At 38.8% G+C, this 17194-nt stretch overlaps 2 protein-coding genes across 2 annotated transcripts; one reads left to right on the top strand and one right to left on the bottom strand.

The window, feature by feature from the left end:
- The first annotated feature begins 7065 nt into the window (after positions 1-7065).
- LOC143862940 (uncharacterized) lies at positions 7066-11822 on the top strand. Its single transcript, XM_077373844.1, has 3 exons — positions 7066-7384; positions 7479-9634; positions 9936-11822. Exons 1-3 carry the CDS (start codon positions 7066-7068, stop codon positions 11820-11822), a joined length of 4362 nt encoding a protein of 1453 aa, XP_077229959.1.
- A 3782-nt stretch (positions 11823-15604) lies between these two features.
- On the bottom strand, positions 15605-16240 carry LOC143862939 (uncharacterized). The gene has a single exon (XM_077373843.1). The coding sequence runs from the start codon at positions 16238-16240 to the stop codon at positions 15605-15607; it is 636 nt and encodes a 211-aa protein (XP_077229958.1).
- Positions 16241-17194: the final 954 nt, after the last annotated feature.

Genomic DNA, 17194 nt, shown 5'->3' with positions numbered 1-17194 from the left:
TTCCGCCTAATTAAATTCCACCTTCTGTTACTATGAGAGCATCTAAGCCCGTTCTTACACGGCATTCAAGCCCGTTTCTACACGGCATCTAAGCCCGTCTCCTACGGCATCTAAGCCCGTCTCCCACGGCATCTAAGCCCGTCTCCCACGGCATCTAAGCCCGTTCTCATACGACATCTAAGCCCGTTCTCGCACGACATCCGCCATCCTGAGGCATTCTTTCCAAAGTCTCCTGAGACTTTCCTTCCAAAGCCCCTTGCGGCATTCCTTCTAAAGACCCCTGAGGCATCCACTCTGAGTAAGACCCTTGTGGCATCTCACCCTTCAAGGATTCAATCTTTACAAAGTCATTTTCTTTACGTTTTCCTTCGTTAACCAAGTTTTCAGGGCAGGTCAAAATGCGTCGTCCTTTTGGCTTTGACATTCGTGTGACGAGCACCCTCTGCCGAAGAGGGGAGATGTAGACACCCCATTTTGACCTGACCCAATTTTCGAAATCGAATAAATTCCCGAAAGCTGAGTGCAGAAATTTTTTGAAGAATCGAGCCCTGAATGCGAAGAAACCCCAAAATTTTATTGACCCACGGTGTTCACTAATTGATGCAAATTTTCCCAGGATGGTCAACCTCTCCGAGAGCGTCCCTACAAATTTCAGAAGAATTGGACGAGCAATGGGCATAGGCCATAGGATCAAAAGGAGAATGGATGGCTGAGATTAGGAGGAGGGTTTTAACCCTGGCTATAAAATAAATAAAAATCTCGTGGATACAGGGAGGGTGATTTTTTTTGGGAAAAAGGGGAAGGGCAGCAAAAAGAAAAGATCCAGAGAGAAGGAGTCGAGGCACCACCACCCTTCACCACCATCTACCCCCTCTCTTCACCTCCACCAACAGCAGCCACCAAGGGAGAGACCGCCATCTCCATTGATTCCGGCAAGCTTGCCGGAATCCGGCCTCGAACTCGAAACCCAAAACCCATCTCCATCTTGCCACCACCACCACCGGCCTCCCTCAAAACCCCCTTTCGATCAAAAGGGATAAAAATACATAAAAATCAAATAACAAAAATAAAAAAAAAACATCAAAAACACTCAAAGGCGTATTTCGAAAAGCAATTCGAACTATGTTGGCTTGATCCCTTTTCACAGGGTACGTAGGCAGCTTGGGATTTTCGTCCCAAGTTCAGTCAAACTTTTCAATAAAATCATTTAAACCCTTCAAAAACAAAAATCATTTCAGCATCCAAAAATGTCTTTCAAGCTTTTCTCAAAAATGCAAAAATCAAAATGGGCAAGGATGGTGATTGCCAGGTCACTCGGAGCCTTCTTTTCATTTCATTTCCGATTTTGATCATGGTTTGCCGGTTTTATCGGTTTTTCAACGTTTTATCGGGTTTTGGGACGGGCGACAACGTAGCGTGGCCCCTTCACAGGGATTGTCCTCGCTGAGCCCAACGATAGGCTATGACGATCGTGAGACTTATCCGATCTTCAGCGGATCAGGATCGCTGAGCTTGATTCATTAGAATCGCTCCCTGAGCCTATCGTATGTTCCCTTTTCTTTTCCCTGGTATTCTTGGTCCTCATGTACCGTTGATTTTCTGATTCATTTCTTTCCCTGTATCTTTTAGCTCATTGTGTGTTTATCTTTGACTTCTTATGTGCTACTGTTAGCTTGCTTACTTTTCTAGCATGAGATTGATTATTATTTTCTTAGCATTATCTCTTACATAGGTTCGCATGCTAGTGTGTTTATTCTATTGCTTTGGTAGTTTATTACTGTGCTTATCTATCCTCTCACCTGCTTAGTTGTAGCATTTATTCATCTTATCTGCTATTACTTGCTTAGATGTAGCTGTGCATGCGGATGTTATTGCTTTCCTAGATGTGATGGGTTAGGAGTAGATGCGGTGAGTTAGGATTTGGATGTTATTTTCTTTTGCCCATCCCCGGGTCATGCATGCTTAGATAGACGTTTCCTCGGAGATACTCGTTCCCATTTCACATGATTTTAGCCCAAAACTCTTCAAAATTATTTAAAAATAGCATAAGAGACCATGTGCTTGCACTTGGGCGAATTGGGGGCGCTTAACACCTTCCCCATTCGTCATCAGGCACGGACTTTTGTATCTCTGGTTATCCGTTGCAACAGAGTATTTTATGGGATCCAGGGCCTACTTCCCTGGATGGCGACTCTTCTTTGTTATAGGTACATCTTGGTTCCGGGCCAGTCCTTGAATCGAGAGGTATCTCATTTGTATCGCCACCCATGCTGTGAGTGGCATCATTTCGAGAGTTCCTTGGTAGAGCTCTCCTTCACATTGTGGAGATCTTGGAGGATCGGCGCGGGATCTCGTGTCCCTCGCAAACCGTCCTCGGGATCGGGGTCCACAGGAGCTTTTAGCGAAATTTTGAGATGAGGATGAGATGGTATTGAATTTTAGATTTAGTTGATAAAGAATGGAGATTGAAAAAATAGAAAGTTTCTTAATATAGAAACTTTATAAAACATTAATATTTTACACTTAGTAAACCCTAGAGAAGGTGTCATTGAGCTTTTAGCCAAGCTTTGAGATGAGGATTAAATGGTATTGAATCTTAGATTTAGTTGATGAAGGATGGAGATTGATAAAATAGAAAGCTTTTTATTTTAGAAACTTTATTAAACATCATTCATTTAGACATAGAAACTCTAGAGATGGTTTTAAGGAGATTTTAGCCAAGTTTTGAGATGAAAAACAGAGGGTATTGAATCTTTGATTTAGTTGATGAAGGATGGAGATTGAAAAAGTAGAAAGTTTCTAATTTTAGAAACTTTATAAAACATCAATCTTTCAGACATAGGAAACATTAGAGATGGTGTCAAGGAGCTTTTAGCCAAGTTTTGAGATGAAAAATGAGATGATATTGAATCATAGATTTAGTTGATGAAGGACAATCTTTTATGGTATTGAAACCCTAAAGATGATGTCAGCGAGCTTTTAGCCAAGTTTTGGGATGAGAATGAGAAAGTGTTGAATCTTAGATTTAGTTGATGAGGGATGGAGATTGAAAAAATAGAAAGTTTCATATTTTAGAAACTTTATAAAACTATCATCTTTTAGACATAATAAACCCTAGAGATGGTGCCAAGGAAGTTTTACCGAAGTTTTGAGATGAGAATGAGAGGGTATTGAATCTTGGATTTAGTTGATGAAGGATGGAGATTGAAAAAGTAGAAAGTTTCTTATTTTAGAAACTTTATAAAACATAAATCTTTTACACTTAATTAACCCTAGAGATTGTGTCAAGGAGCTTTTAGCCATGTTTTACGATGAAGATGAGATGGTATTGAATTATAGATTTAGTTGATGAAGGACCATCTTTTATGGTATTGAAACCCTCAAGATGATGTCAACGAGCTTTTAGCCAAGTTTTGGAATGAGAATGAGAGGGTATTGAATCTTAGATTTAGTCTATGAAAGATGAAGATTGAAAAAATAGAAAGTTTCTTATTTTAGAAACTTTATAAAAGATCCATCTTTTAGACATAGGAAACCCTAGAAATGGTGTCAAGGAACTTTTAGCAAAGTTTTGAGATGAGAATGAGATGGTACTGAATCTTAGATTTAGTTGCTGAAGGATGGAGATTGAAAAAATAAAAAGTTTCTTATTTTAGAAACTTTATAAAACATCAATCTTTTTACTTAGTAAACCTTATAGATGGTGTCAAAGAGCTTTTAGCGAAGTTTTGAGATAAAGATTAGAAGGTATTGAATCTTAGATTTAGTTATTGAATGATGGAGATTGAAGAAATGGAAAGTTTCTTATTTTAGAAACTTTGTAAAACATTAATCTTTTAGACGTAGGAAACCCTCGAGATTGTGTTAATGAGCTTTTTGCTAAGTTTTGAGATTTGTATGACATGGTATTTAATCTTAGATTTAGTTAATAAAGTTTGAAGATTGAAAAAACAGATGATGTCAACCAGCTTTTAGCCAAGTTTTGGGATGAGAACCAGAGGTTATTGAATTTTAGATTTAGTTGATTAAGGATGGAGATTGAAAAAATTGAAACTTTCTTATTTTAGAAACTTTCTAAAACATCCATCTTTTAGACATATGAAACCCTAGAAACGGTGTCAAGGAGCTTTTAGCCAAGTTTTGAGATTAGAATGAGAGGGTATTGGATCATAGATTTAGTTGCTGAAGGATAGAGATTGAAAAAATAAAAAGTTTCTTATTTTAGAAACTTTATAAAACAGTAATCCTTTTCTTTTGGTAAACCTTAAAGATGATTTCAAAGAGCTTTTAGCTAAGTTTTGAGATGAGGATTAGATGGGATTGAATTTTAGATTTTGTTGATAAAGGATGGAGATTGAAAAATAGAAAGTTTTTTATTTTTAAAACTTTATAAAACATCCATCTTTTAGAAATAGGAAAACCTCGAGATGGTGTTAAGGGGCTTTTAGCCAAGTTTTGAGATGAGAATGAGAGGGCATTGAATCATAGATTTAGTTAATGAAGGATTGAGATTGAAGAATTAGAAAGTTTCTTATTTTAGAAACTTTATAAAATATCAATCTTTTACACTTAGTATACACTAGAGATGGTGTTAAGGAGCATTTAGACAAGTTTTGAGATGTGGATTAGATGATATTGAATTTTAGATTTTGTTGACGAAGCATGTAAATTGAAAAGATAGAAAATTTCTTATTTTAGAAACTTTATAAAAGACCATCTTTTGGACATAGGAAACCCTAGAGATGGTGTTAAGGAGCTTTTAGCCAAGTTTTGAGATGAGGATGAGATGGTATTGAATCTTAGATTTAGTTGATAAAGGATAGAGATTGAAAAACTAGAAAGTTTCTTATTTTAAAACATCCATCTTTTAGACATAGGTGACCCTAGAGATGATGCCCTCGCTTTTAGCCAAGTTTTGAGATGAGAATGAGATAGTATTGAATTATAAATTTAGTTGATGAAGAACCATCTTTTACGGTATTGAAACCCTATAGATGATGTCAATGAGCTTTTAGCTAAGTTTTGGGATGAGTATGAGACGATATTGAATCCTAGATTTAGTGGATGAATGAATGGAGATTGAAAAAATAGAAAGTTTCATATTTTAGAAACTTTAAAAAACATCCATCTTTTAGACATAAGAAACCCTAGAGATGGTGTCGAGGAGCTTTTAGTCAAGTTTTCAGATGAGAATGAGAGGGTATTGAAACTTAGATTTAGTTGCCGAAGGATGGAGATTGAAAAAACAAAAGTTTCTTATTTTACAAACTTTATAAATCATCAATATTTTACACATTAAATTCTAGAGACTGTGTCAAAGAGCTTTTAGCCAAGTTTTGAAGTTTGGATTAGATGGTATTGATCTTAGATTTAGTTGATGAAGGCGGGGGATTGAAGAAACAGAAAGTTTCTTATTTAAGAAACTTTATAAAACATCCATCCTTTAGACATAGGAAACCCTCGAGATTGTGTTAAGGAGCTTTGAGCCAAATTTTGAGATGAGGATGAGATGGTATTAAATCTTAGATTTAGTTGATAAAGGAAGCAGTTTGAAAAAATAAAAACTTTCTTATTTTTAAAAGTTTATAAAACATCAATCTTTTAGACATGAGACCCTAGAGATGGTGTGAAGGAGCTTTTAGCCAAGTTTTGAGATTAGGATGAGATGGTATTGAATCTTAGATTTAGTTGATGAAAGACCATCTTTTATGGAATTGAAACCCTAGAGATGATGTCAACCAACTTTTTGCCAAGTTTTGGGATGAGAATGAGAGGGTATTGAATGAGAGGGTATTGAATGAGAGGGTATTGAATCTTAGATTTAGTTGAAGAAGCTAGCCAAAAATGGAAACATGGAGAGACCGATGGTCTCTAGAGTGCAAGCAAGTGTAGAGACCAGACCAGAGGAGCATAGTACGTTTTCTGCTGTCCCTAGCCCACCTAGCTGTAGCCCACCAATCAATAAAAAACTAGCAGCAGCAGGAAAATTTGAAATTCTGTCCAGAATTGAAAATGGTGCTTCTGCTCTGTTTTCTGACGAGAAAGGCAGTTTCTTGGAAGTTGGACCTGCTGCTGTAGGTCAGAATAACCAAGGAAAGGTCAGTGAGCCATGTGATACTGTCAAACCTGTAAGTGGGAGGGAAAATTCGAAATTACCACTGGGTAAAGACCTGTCTCTAGAACCCTTGCCTTCCATTTGGCCTCTTGGAGACCTGAATACTGTAAAGCCTAATGTTAATGGTCCATGGAGGTCTCTCTTTGAGCAGAAAAAGGAGAAAGAACCATCTAAGCTGCACTTTGATAATTCTGTGATGGAGGAAGGAGGTAATAAGAAAATCTCCTTTCAGCTTGATGAAATCGAGGAGATAGGGAGCAAGTGGAACCACTCCTTAGTGGGATACTTCATAGGGAGAAGACCGTACTTCTTAAATCTCAGGGAGAACTTGAAGAGGAAGTGGAAACTTAAAGGAGATCTAATGTTGTTTACTCTCAGCAAGGGGTTCTATTTATTTCAGTTCACTTGCTATGATGATTGTGAGGCAGTTCTTGAATCAGGAGATCATTCCTATGCTGGGAGGCCTCTTATTCTCAGAAAATGGAGACCTGGAATACCCCTGGAAAAACTAAATCTTACTTCTGTGCCTATTTGGATCCGTTTCCCAGGCCTCCCTCTAGAGTTCTGGAGTGCGAAAGGGATAAGCAAGATAGCCAGCTTCATTGGGAATCCTTTGTATATGGATTCTAGAACAACTGAGGCATCTAGATTGTATTTCGCTCGGCTTTGTGTTGAGGTGGAGGCGGGTGCAGAATATCCTGAGACCATTCCCATTCACACTCCATTTGGAGTCCATGTCCAAAGTGTTGAATATGATTGGAAGCCTACTGCCTGTAAAAATTGTCACAATTTCAGCCACACATCAGAGGCATGCCCCAAAAATATCCAGCAGTCGGCTCTTAAAACTAAACAAGAATGGCGGCCAGTAAAGTCCGCCCCTAAAATTTCAATGCCCTCAGGTAGCCTCAACAGAAAGTGGATCCGAAAAAATCAGTGGAATTATTGCTGAAATGGTTACTGAAAGTGAGACTCATAATGAGAAGGATGGTGATTTTGTAATCCTTCCCCAAATGAATGACCCTACCCAGGAGTTTAGACTCCAAAATAGCTTTGCGATCCTGGAGGAAGAGCAGGAAGAAGGAGTCATGCATGAAGATGGAAGTGATGATGTGCTAGAGGGCTGTATCATTCAGAGAGAAAAGGGAGGTAGTACTGTCCAGATAGAGGGACTTCAAAGTTTTTGTGATCCCACTAAAATTAATGTCACTGCTGAAGATACAGCCCAATCCTTAACTCTAAGGGTCGATGATGAATCTTGGAGCGTGGAATGTTAGAGGGCTCTGCTCCCTTACCAAGAGGGGGGAAATTCGGTATCTATTGGAGACCACAAAAATCTCCCTTCTCTGTCTTACTGAAACTAAAGCTCAGAAAGAAGATATGCTCTCTTTGGTTAATGAAATTGGGGAAGGATGGCGATGTTATGCGAATTATAATCACACTATTAAAGGTAGAATCTGGATTATATGGGATCCGCGGTATGTTCAGGTTAACATATTAGAAGATGCGTACCAATATATCCATGGTGAAGTTCAGTTCCTGCAGACAAATATAAAGTTCTTATTAACCGCTGTTTATGCGGCAAATGCGGGAGATGAGAGGAGAAATCTATGGACTCAGTTAATTCGAATAGCTTCTGCTATATCAATGCCTTGGATTGTTGCTGGGGACTTTAATGTAACTAGATATCAAGAGGAACGGTGGGGTGGGGCTGGCCCCAATCTGAATCATGTTGAGGAATTCAATGACTGTATTGATCAGTGTTACTTGGCGGATCTTCGGGCCTTTGGGCATACCTTGTCTTGGAACAACAACTCCGGCATTGGCAACTTGAAGTTTCGGATGCTAGATCGGGCTCTCGGCAATGATGAATGGTTTGCTTCCTTCCCTAATTCTTCTGCTGAGTATAAAAATCCGGGTCTCTCGGATCATTCTCCAATTGTTATCAGGCTTCAGACATCAGCCTCCAGAGGAGGGAAACCTTTCAGGTTCTTCAATATGTGGTTGAGGGATACTTCCATTTTTGAATTAGTAGAAAGGGCTTGGGCAAAAGAAATTAGAGGGAACCCTATGTTTAAACTGTGCAAGAAGCTGCAAGAGGTTAAAAGGGTTATAAAAGATTGGAATTCAAAAAAATTTGGTCGTATTGATACTAAGATGGCTAATATCAGACAAAAATTAGGAGACATCCAAACGCAGGTGGCTGCCAATCCGGCCAATGTGGCCCTGAAACAAGAAGAAATTTCTACTAAGATTGAGTTTACTGCTACTGCCAAATTGGAAGAATCTATGCTGCACCAGAAATCCAGAGTCAATTGGCTAAATTTGGGGGACTCCAACAATAGTTTCTTCCATTCTGCCATGAATATGAGGAGAAATCAAAACTCTATTCAAGGTATCACTAGATCTGATGGGCAAATAACCACTGATAGCAAGGAGATTGAGGAGACTCTTATCTCTTACTTCAAAGACATTCTCACTACTCAATCGGGGAGGACAGAAGAGACTACTTATATTGTGCCTGATCCTGTCACTACCTTGAATAATGAGGAGATATGCGACCTTCTTCTTGCGTTCACTGAAGAGGAGATATGTATTACCATCCATGCCATGGATGATAATAAAGCTCCTGGTCCTGATGGGTTTAATGGAGCTTTCTTCAAGAGCTTTTGGTATCTTATTGGCAAAGAGACGGTGGCGGCCATCCAGTATTTCTTCAAAACTGGCAATCTCCTCCCTGCTCTTAACACTTCCTTTATAGCCTTGATTCCTAAATGTAATAACGCCTCAACCCCTGATCAGTATAGGCCTATATCCCTCTGTAATCATGTCTATAAGGTCATTACCAAATTGATGGCTAATAGGATGAGAAAAGTCATGCATAGGATTATCAATCCCTCCCAATCTGCCTTTATCAAAGGTAGACTGATCCAAGAAAATGTCCTTCTGACCCATGATATTTGTCATAATTTTCACCGGAAATCTAATGTCAAAGCCATGTGTGTCAAAATTGATTTGAAGAAGGCTTATGACAATGTTTGTCATGGATCCCTTGTTCAATTCTTGAGAAAGCTTAGATTCCCTGATATCTGGTGCAAGTGGATCCTCCAATGTATTTCTACTCCTTCTTTCTCGATTTTGATTAATGGATCCCCTCGGGGGTTCTTCAGATCTTCCAATGGGCTGCGCCAAGGTGATCCAATATCTCCTCTTCTGTTCTGTGTTGTGATGGAGATGCTTAGCTGTATTCTCTACAAAGCCCAGCTGGAAGGAATAATTTCTTCTCCCTTTGCTAGAGGAAACTATTGTATCAACCATTTATTCTTCGCTGATGATGTAATGCTTTTTACAGATGCTAATCTCTCTAATGCAGCTGGGTTGACCCAGTGCCTTCTAGATTTCAAGAATTGTTCGGGTCTTGAGGCCAGCCTAAACAAGAGTGAAATTTTCTTCTCTGGAATCCCTCCTCAGCAGAGAGTTCAGATCAGCTGTGTCATGGGCTTTTGTGAAGGGGTGCTGCCTGTTAGATTTTTTTTTTTTTTTTTTGGTTGGCAAGCTGGGGTTAGGCAGGACCCCTACCAGATTCATTAAAAGGAAATAAGAAATACAAACTAAGGAGGCTCAAAAGCCAACAAGAAGGGAACAAGCTCCCAGCACATCAACAGCCAAGAAAAATAATAGAAAAAACAAATGCCATTCGGAGGAGTGACCAAGTTTCCGAAGGGAACATCCTCTCTGCAGTCCAACATCCATAGCATTTGAATTGAGGATTGGATCCATTCGATCCCTTGAGATATGGGAAAGGACCTTCCCGACCAACTAGGGATCCAGCAGGAAGACTCAAAATAATCGACATTGGGACTATGGGAAGGAGCCCAAGAACTGGGAAAATGAGCAGGATCTGCGCCCATGTTACAACCGAGTGTATACCCTCCCGGAGAAGTCATCAGTGAGAATATCAGCAAGAGCAGAGGGGATAAGATTGGTTTCTATATTTGTTCCTTTGCACGTACAATCCACTTTGGACAAAAAATCAGCTGCTCTATTTGCCTCCCTCCAGACATGGGAGATTTTCCACGCTGTGAAAAAGGAGAGAGGGAGAGATTTGCCTGTTAGATATTTGGGGTTGCCTTTGGTTACTACTCGGCTGACTAAGGGTGGCTGCCAGCCTCTCATTAGCAGAATTAGGAACAAGATTGCATTATGGAGTAACAAAAATCTTTCAAGGGCGGGGCGTTTGGAACTGATAAAAACTGTCCTGAGCTCCTTCCAGATTTATTGGTCTGCAACTTATAATCTCCCGAAGGAAGTCCTGAATAACATTGAAACAATTTTTCGGAATTTCTTCTGGGCTGGGTGTTCTCTGCAAAAAAAGTTTATTCCGGTAGCTTGGGCAACTCTGTGCAGGCCAGTGGAAGTAGGAGGGGTCGGGTTAAGAAGGCTGAAAGATGTGAACGAATCCTGCCAGTTAAAACTCCTTTGGAGAATAGTGCAAGATTGTAACACCCCTTGGGTCCGTTGGTTCAAAGAAAAATATATAAGAGGGAGATGTTTCTGGTCCATCCCCATGCCTTCATCTCCTTCCTGGGGAGCTAGGAGCATCCTTCAGCAAAGGCAAAGTGCTAAAAATTTCATTTGTTACGTGGTGGGGGAGGGGTCTTCTATTGATTTTTGGAAGCATCCGTGGCACCCAGATGGGATTCTCAATTCATCAGAAGGTAGGATTTTTAACCTCCCAAAGGAAGGATCTGTTAAAGAATTCCGAATGAATGGGACTTGGGATAAAATTCTGACCCAACCTCAATTCCAAGAGCTTAAGACTGTAATAAACTCTGGCCTGTTTTCCCAGAATCCCTACGACTATGCCGTTTGGAAACCTGCTCCTGATGGTGCTTTTAGCATAAAGAGCGCTTGGAATCAAGTGAGAAAGAAGCATCCTGTTTTGGAATGGACATCTTCGGTTTGGTTTAAGGGTAGTGTTCGTAGACAGAGCTTGGTTACCTGGCAAGCTCTTACCTATAAACTGAGCACAAGGGATAGAATTCTGTTTTTGAACCCTTCCAGAGAAACAAGATGCCCTCTTTGTAAGGTGAACCCTGAAACTATTGACCATTTATTCTTCAAATGCTCCTTCTCATCTTGGATTTGGAAATCGATTTTATGGAGATTTACTCATAGGAGGAACCTGTTCCGAACTTTAGCGAAAGAGGAAGAGTGGATTAGGAGGAATTTCAGAGGAAGAGGGCAGACAGCTATAGCAATGAGAATAGCCTTTAACACTGCTGTTTATATGATTTGGCTAGAGAGGAATACTCGCATTTTTGAAAACAAAGAGGTTCATAAACAAAGAATCCTTGCTGCTGCTCTAAATGCCATTAGAGATCGAGTCCTATTCCTTAACCTTGAGGATATTCGGTCCAGCAAAATTGAGGAAGTGTCAAAAAATTGGAACTTTCCCTACTTCTATAGGAAAACTGATAGTAAGTTCTGCTCTTGGGTTATGCCGGTGGGGGAAATGGTCAAATTAAATACTGATGGAGCCCTCAACTCCGAAGGTGCGGGGATTGGGGGGATTCTAAGAGATGGAAAGAGGAATATCATAGCCATGTTCTCTGTTGATAAAACTGTGGAAGAGATTCATGGTTTAGAAATGGAAGCAGTCCTCCATGGCTTAGAGCTTGCTCACAGAAAGAATATTCAGCACATCTAGGTTGAATCAGATTCGATGATGACTGTGAAAATTATAGAGAAGATGTGGACTTGTTCTTGGAAGAAGATCCCTACTTTTGAGAAGATTATGAACCTGCTTAATAAGTTCAAAAGCTGGAAAATCTCACATATTTGGAGAGAGGCTAACCAAGCAGCTGATTACCTCTCAAAACCAAATTGCTCTCTCAAAGGTGAAGATATTCAGTCAATTTCTATTCCTTCAGATCTTCACAACATCGTGTCCCTTGATGATGATGGGATGGTTTATTCTAGAGTGTAGTTGTCCCAATCTTGTGACGAAGAGAAAGATGTGCCTTGCTTTAAGCCGCTTGCAGAGCACTGTTGGGAGGGAGTGGTTATTCCTCCACACCCCTCGTCAGATTAGCTTAATGTCCCTAAGCTACGTGTTGAAGACAAGTGTTGTGTTTAGTTGTTGGTGTTGTGGTGCTATCTGTAGCCCACCTTGTGGCATTTTTCAGCACTCCACTTTTATTTTCTTTTTGGCTATTTGCCTTTGTCGCCCTTGTGGCCCTCCTTTGTAATCCTTTCCTTTGTTATTAATATATCTGGTCGGGGTCTGCCTAACCCCAGCTTACCAACCAAAAAAAAAATAAAAAAATAAAAAAAGATTTAGTTGATAAAGGATGGAGATTGAAAAAATAAAAAGTTTCTTATTTTAGAAAATTTATAAAACATCCATATTTTAGACATAGGAAACCCTAGATATGGTGTCAAGGAGCTTTTAGCCAAGTTTTGAGTTGAGAATGAGAGGGTATTAAATCTTAGATTTAGTTTTTGAAAGATGGAGATTGAACAAATAAAAGTATCTTATTTTAGAAACTTTAGAAAACATTAATCTTTTACACTTTGTAAACCCTATAGATGTTGTCAAAGAGCTTTTAGCCAAGTTTTGAGATGAGGATTTGATGGTATTCAATCTTAGATTTATATGATTAAGGATGGAGATTGAGAAATTAGAAAGTTTCTTATTGTAGAAACTTTGTAAACCATCCATCTTTTAGACAAAGGAAACCCTCGAGATGGTCTTAAGTAGCTTTTAGCGATGTTTTGAGATGAGGATGAGATGGTATTGAATCTTACATTTAGTTGATACAGGATGGAGATTGAAAAAAATAGTAAGTTTGTTATTTTAGAAACTTTAAAAAACATCCATCTTTTAGACATAGGAGATCTTATATCAGTGTCAACGAGCTTTTTGCCATGTTTTGATATGAGCATGATATGGTATTGAATCTTAGTTTTAGTTGATGAAGGACCATCTTTTATGGTATTGAAACCCTAAAGATGATGTCAATGACCTTTTAGCCAAGTTTTGGGATGAGAATGAGAGCGTATTGAATCTTAGATTTAGTTGATTATGGATAAAGATTAAAAAAATAGAAAGTTTCTTATTTTAGAAAATTTATAAAACATCCATCTTTTAGACTTAGTAAACCCTAGACATAGTGTCAAGGAGCTTTTAGCCTTGTTTTGGATTGACGATGAGATGATATTGATTCTTAGATTTAGTTGATGAAGGATACAGATTGAAAAAATTGAAAGTTTCTTATTTTAGAAACTTTGTAAGACATACATCTTTTAGACATAGGAAACCCTAGAGATGGTGTGAAGGAGCTTTTAGCCAAGTTTTGAGATGAGAATGAGATGGTATAGAATCATAGATTTAGTTGATGAAGGATGGAGATTGAAAAAATAGAAAGTTACTTATTTTAATAACTTTATAAAACTTCAATCTTTTAGACATAGTAAACCCAAGAGATGATGTCAACGAGCTTTTAGCCAAGTTTTGGGATGAGAATGAGAGGATATTGAATCTTAGATTTACTTGATGAAGGATGGAGAATGAAAAAATAGAAAGTTTCTTATTTTTGAAACTTTATAAGACATCCATCTTTTAGGCATAGGAAACCCTAGAGATGGTGTGAAAGAGCTTTTAGCCTAGTTTTAAGATGAGGATGAGAATGTATTAAATCTTAAATTTAGTTGATGAAGGATGGAGATTGAAATTTTAGAAACTTTATAAAACATCCATCTTTTAGACATAGGGGACCTTAGAGACGGTGTCAAAGGGCTTTTAGCCATGTTTTGGGATGATGATGAGAGGGAATTGAATCTTAGATTTAGTTAATGAAGGATGGAGATTGAAAAAATAGAAAGTTTACTATTTCTTAAACTTTATAAGACATCAATCTTTTAGACATAGGAAACCCTAGAGATTGTGTCAAGGAGCTTTTAGCCAAGTTTTGAGATGATGATGAGATGGTATTGAATCTTAGATTTAGTTGATTAAAGATGGAGATTAAAAAAGAGAAAGTTTCTTATTTTAGTAACTTTATAAAACATCCATCTTTAATAAAACATTCATCCCAAAACTTGGCTAAAAGCTCCTTGACAGTATCTCTAGGGTTTTCTACTTCTAAAAGATGTATGTTTTATAATGTTTCTAAAATTAGAAACTTTATATTTTTTCAATTCTTATCTTCATCCTAAAACTTGGCTAAAGGCTCCTTGACACCATCTATAAGGTTTCCTATGTCTAAAAGATTGATGTTTTATAAAGTTTCAAAAATAAGAAACTTTTTATTTTTTCTCCATCATTCATCAACTAAATCTAAGACTCAATACCATCGCTAACTCATCCCAAAACTTGGCTCAGCGGTCCTTGACACCATTTCTAGGGTTTACTAAGTGTAAAAGATTGATGTTTTTCAAAGTTTTTAATATAAGAAACTTTCAATTTTTTCAATATCCATCATTCAACAAATAAATCTAAGATTCAATACCGTCTCATTCTTAACCTAAAACTTTGCTAAAAGATTAAAAAAAACCTAAAACTTTGCTAAAAGATTCAAAACTTTGCTAAAAAGCGCAAACCGAACTGGAAGAAGAGGTGTTCCCCAACAAACATTTCTTCATCAAACAAGCCAAGGAACGTTATGAAGCCTTAATAGATCGAGTTGTCATCTCAGGACGAAAGGTTATTTTCAAGATTTTAACAAATTTGATCTTCTATCACTTTTTGAATTCCAAGGTTGGTCCTTCTTCTTTCTAGTCTATAGCGCTGCAGTCTATCTTGAGATAGGTATTTTTATCCCAATTTGAAAATTTCCTATGAAGGAGTAGTGATGAATACCCATCTTCAAGAAGACAAATTTGGGTTAAATTTGAAAAACTTATGTACTTGGCTTGACATACCTAATGCAGGAAAGAAGATAGAAAATCATTTTTCAAGAGAAAAAGTATATGAGACATTAGGTGTTGCTCATCCAAAGGATAAGTTAAACATCAAGGCTAGCACAATGAATGATGGAGCTAGAGTAGTTCATAAAGTTGTAGCATACAATATCACCCCTAGAGCATGAAATTTTGATGCAGTGAAGCCCTTTGAAGCCCTCATAATCCATTGCATTATGAAAAAGATCCAATTACATTTAGGCTTCATCATGTTGGGGTATATGGATGAGACAGTCAAAAGAGGACAGGGTGGCCTACCGTATGGGATGCAAATTACTAAACTCCTAAGGCTTCATAAGATGAATCTAGAAAAAGTCTTCTCAACAAACCCTGATCCTCCGCTCAACCACTCCACCATTACCCTTATGAGAATTTTTTTTTGATGAGTAAGCAGGGGTTAGGCAGGACCCCAACCAGGCATTAGGAAATAAAAAGAGTTACAACTAAGGGGGCTGATAAGCCAACAAGAAGGGAACAAGCTCCCAACAACAGAGAATCCAAAAGACAGAGATACAAGACATGGAGGATTTACATTCTACAGAACTCAATGCCACTCCTATCAGTATCCAGGAGCTGAAGGAGAGCCGGTGGAGACAGGAAAGGAGGGATATCTGTCCCTTTGCAAGGGCATTTCCGTTTGGATAGGAAGTCTGCAACACTATTCCCTTCTCGCCAAATGTGAGAGATTCTCCATTGGAGGAATAGAGATAAGAGCTGGTGGATTTCCTGAATACGGTGGAAGCATCTCCAAGGAATTTTAGAGATTCCATTGATCACATCAGCTGCAGATTTAGAGTCAACTTCCATCCAGATTTTGTCAATACCTAAGAATGCGGCCAGCTGCAATCCTTCAAGGACAGCATGAATTTCCAGAGCAAGAATATCCTCCCCCTCCACGTTAGCAGAGAACATGGAAACAAGGAATCCATTGTTGTCCCGAATTACACCGCCAATACCACCTCCTTCCTTATCCAAAGAAGCGTTGGAGTTAGTTTTAAAACACCCTTGAAGCGGTTTAATCCAGGAGAAGGCTTGAGGAGGACAGATCCTAGGGCATAAGGTACAGCCAAAATTGGAAGCTATAGAGAGATTGCTTTGGTTATCAACATCCTCAATCTTCATGCCCTGAATCTTTGATCTTACCAGGGAAAGAAGATCAGACATCAGCACTGTGTTTGGACGAGAAATATTGTGAAAAACTCGCTGATTCCTCTCAATCCAGATTTTGTAAATTGATGCTTCAAAACTAAGTAGGCCAATTTAGCTGACTGGCCAGCACCTTTAAAGTTGGTAGCAAGCCATTGCTCTTCCTGAACAAGATCAGGTTTAGGATTACGTCTGTGCCCAAGCTTCACAAGAAGAGATTTCCAGATCCATTTCGAGTAGCTACATTGGAAGAAGAGGTGGTTAACAGTTTCAAGACTTGAATTGCATAAGATGCAACTCCTGTTAACTGATGAGTCCAGGAAAGGAAGATTATCAGTGGTACTTAGGCCGTTGATGAGAGCTTTCCAAGAGACAAGAGCATGACGAGGGATAAAGCCTCTGAACCAAATTCTCGAGGCCCAATCAAGTTTTTCGAATTTCTGTCTGGTGACTTCCCACCCACTTTTCGCGGAGAAAAGACCATTACTGTTTGGCTTCCAAATAGGGAGATTGATTGCTGAATCGTTGAAGATGGCTTCGGATAAAAGGGCTTTTTCACGGGTGAGAGATCCGATGTTCAGAATAAGGTTCCAGGATCCCTCGAAGTGCAATTGGTCTAAGGAGTTCATGGATGAGAAGGAGGAATCAGTTCTGTGCCTGGATATGAGGGATGAAATGACACCCCGCGGATGCCAAGGTTGGTTCCAAAGATCAATTTCGGCTTCATTGCCCACAAAGTAGCAGATATGAGGTTTAGCCAAATCCCTACTCCTCAGGATACTTCTAATCCCCCAGGAAGGTTTGGAAGGTTGGTTTATGGTCCAGAAATTTTTTCTTTTGATGTATTTCAGAGAAAACCAGCTGTTCCAGAGGTTAATCTTGCCTGAAATGATGGACCGTACCTGCTTGATTCTGAGAGAAACATTAATGTCCCTGTTAAGCCTAAGCCCGTTACCCCCTTCGCTTTTGGGT

The sequence above is a fragment of the Tasmannia lanceolata genome, unplaced genomic scaffold, assembly GCF_043159265.1.
Source record: "Tasmannia lanceolata isolate RefF3 unplaced genomic scaffold, GAP_Taslan_0.1 ptg000038l, whole genome shotgun sequence".
NCBI classification, from domain to species: domain Eukaryota; kingdom Viridiplantae; phylum Streptophyta; class Magnoliopsida; order Canellales; family Winteraceae; genus Tasmannia; species Tasmannia lanceolata.
This window is presented reverse-complemented; position numbering and strand designations above follow the sequence as displayed.

Excerpts from the sequence above, each read along its gene's own strand:
- LOC143862940 (XM_077373844.1), top strand. The coding sequence starts at position 7,066 with ATGGTTACTGAAAGTGAGACTCATAATGAGAAGGATGGTGATTTTGTA. Across the intron at positions 7,385-7,478 it reads TGAATCTTGGAGCGTGGAAT|CTCAGAAAGAAGATATGCTC; the intron begins GTTAGAGGGCTC and ends CTGAAACTAAAG. Across the intron at positions 9,635-9,935 it reads TTTGTGAAGGGGTGCTGCCT|GGATCCAGCAGGAAGACTCA; the intron begins GTTAGATTTTTT and ends CCGACCAACTAG.
- LOC143862939 (XM_077373843.1), bottom strand. The coding sequence starts at position 16,240 with ATGTCTGATCTTCTTTCCCTGGTAAGATCAAAGATTCAGGGCATGAAG.